Below are 2,157 nucleotides of genomic sequence, written 5' to 3'. Positions count from 1 at the left end.
ATAAAAATGATACAAAATGCCTAATGCAACAATTTAAGATTAGTACTGGAGCATTTTAATTCATGTCTGATGGGTTGGGGTTAAGGTGCTCAGCAATGGTGGAAGAAGTATTTGGATCTTTAATCTTAGTACCAGAGTGTGGAAATACTCTGTTACAAGTCTTGCATTCAAACTTTGATCTTAAAAGTACATAAGTACTATCAGAAAAGTACTTAAAGTAGCAAGTGTAAAAAAATACTCACTGTGGAGCAAATGGTTAATTAAAGCCATTTTATTGCCATCTGTATCATCAGATTTTTAAAACTCCCAAATATCAACCTTATTATCGCCTTCTGAAATCCAGTCTTTAATCAGGTTTCATCAACAATCATAACTTTGATTTTTATTCCCTCATCCGTTACAGCTCTGCCAATGTAAAACATGGGAGACTGGAACTTCCTTGGAGGGATCTTGGAGGAGGTGCATATCCACTCCACCATGGTCGGCAAGATCTGGCTGACCATCCTGTTCATATTCCGGATGCTGGTGCTGGGCATCGCGGCGGAAGACGTGTGGAACGACGAGCAGTCCGACTTCATCTGCAACACCGACCAGCCGGGCTGCCGAAACGTCTGCTACGACCAGGCCTTCCCCATCTCCCTCATCCGCTACTGGGTGCTCCAGGTCATCTTCGTGTCCTCGCCCTCCCTGGTGTACATGGGCCACGCCATCTACCAGCTGCGGGCTCTGGAGAAGGAGCGCCACTGCAAGAAGGTGGCTCTCCGTCGGGAGCTGGAGGAGGTGGACGCGGAGCTGGTGGAGGTGCGGCGGAGGATCGAGAAGGAGATGAAGCAGCTGGAGCAGGGGAAGCTCAACAAGGCTCCGCTCAGGGGCTCTCTGCTGTGCACTTATCTGGTCCACATTATCACGCGCTCAGTGGTGGAGGTCAGCTTCATGGTGTGTCAGTACTTCCTCTACGGACACCGGCTGCACCCTCTCTACAAGTGTGAGCGGGAGCCGTGCCCGAACGTGGTCGACTGCTTCGTCTCCAGGCCCACCGAGAAGACCGTGTTCATGGTGTTCATGCAAGGGATCGCCTGCCTCTCGCTCTTTCTCAGCCTCCTGGAGATCATGCACCTGGGATTCAAGAAGCTCAAGACGGGCATCCTGGACTACTACCCGCACCTGAAGGCCGACCTCGACGAGTATTACGTCGACAAGTCGAAGAAGAACTCGGTCGTGCATCAGGTTTGCGTAGGCACGTCCGTGGGTCGCAAGACCACGGTCCCCACGGCGCCGTGTGGATACACGTTGCTGTTGAAGATGCAGGGCAACGGGCCCACCTACCCTCTCCTTAACGCCTCCTTTGCCTTCGTCCCGATAAAAGGGGACCCTGGCGCAAAGCCGGACGGCCATAAGGACGGCAAGGAGGGAGTGCCGAGCCCCACGGAGCAGAACAGCAACTCCAACAACACGAGCAGCGAGACGCGTTCCCCTCCTGCGGACAAACAGGAGGAGCAGTCTTCACCCCGTCGTGAGCGCATGGAGTGCGCCAGCCCAGAGTACCCCACCCACCCCGTGGCGGACGCCTCATCGTGCACAACGATGTCGGGCGTTGCGAGGGAGTCGCAGAGGGTCAGTCCACCGTCGAACTGCTCAACGCTGGTGGAGGGCAACGGCTCGGACAGCGGAGACTCCTACCACGGGAACAACAGCATGAAGCAGCACAGCAGCTGCGTGGGACCCAGAGCGAGGATGCTCTCCAAATCAGACATTAAGAGGCCGAGCAGGTCTCAGAGCCCGGACTCCGCAGGGGAGCTGAGCTCAGTGTCTCGACACAGCCGGGAGAGCAAAAGCCCCATCGCTTCCTCTCCGAACCGCAGAGTGTCGGCGGTGAGCAGCAGCAGCAGAAGGGCCCCAACTGATCTGCAGATATAAACAGACTGTACGCTCGTCGACATGGCAACAGTAACTCTTGATTAGCCAGGTGTGGGCACTTTTCACACATTTAGAGTTATTTTAAAGACATTGAAACAAGCACAAAAGGCCTTTGTTACTCGTTGCTGTGGAGATTATGCTATCGACTCCAAAGAAGCAACCTTGATTTCCAATAACTCTGCAATCCAACATCCACTTTTCAGATTTTACCAGGTGAGCAGACCACAATGGACTGTTCAG

General features: G+C 53.5%; 1 protein-coding gene across 1 annotated transcript; it reads left to right on the top strand.

The window, feature by feature from the left end:
* Positions 1 to 420: 420 nt before the first annotated feature.
* gja9b (gap junction protein alpha 9b) lies at positions 421 to 1,917 on the top strand (the record flags this gene model as incomplete). Its single annotated transcript, XM_079288590.1, has 1 exon — positions 421 to 1,917. The coding sequence occupies one exon, from the start codon at positions 421 to 423 to the stop codon at positions 1,915 to 1,917; it is 1,497 nt and encodes a 498-aa protein (XP_079144716.1).
* Positions 1,918 to 2,157: the final 240 nt, after the last annotated feature.

This window comes from Melanostigma gelatinosum, assembly GCF_949748355.1.
Source record: "Melanostigma gelatinosum genome assembly, chromosome: 17".
In the NCBI taxonomy this organism is placed as follows: Eukaryota; Metazoa; Chordata; class Actinopteri; order Perciformes; family Zoarcidae; genus Melanostigma; species Melanostigma gelatinosum.
Note: the sequence above shows the minus strand (reverse complement) of the source record. Positions and strands in the feature narration are given on the sequence as shown.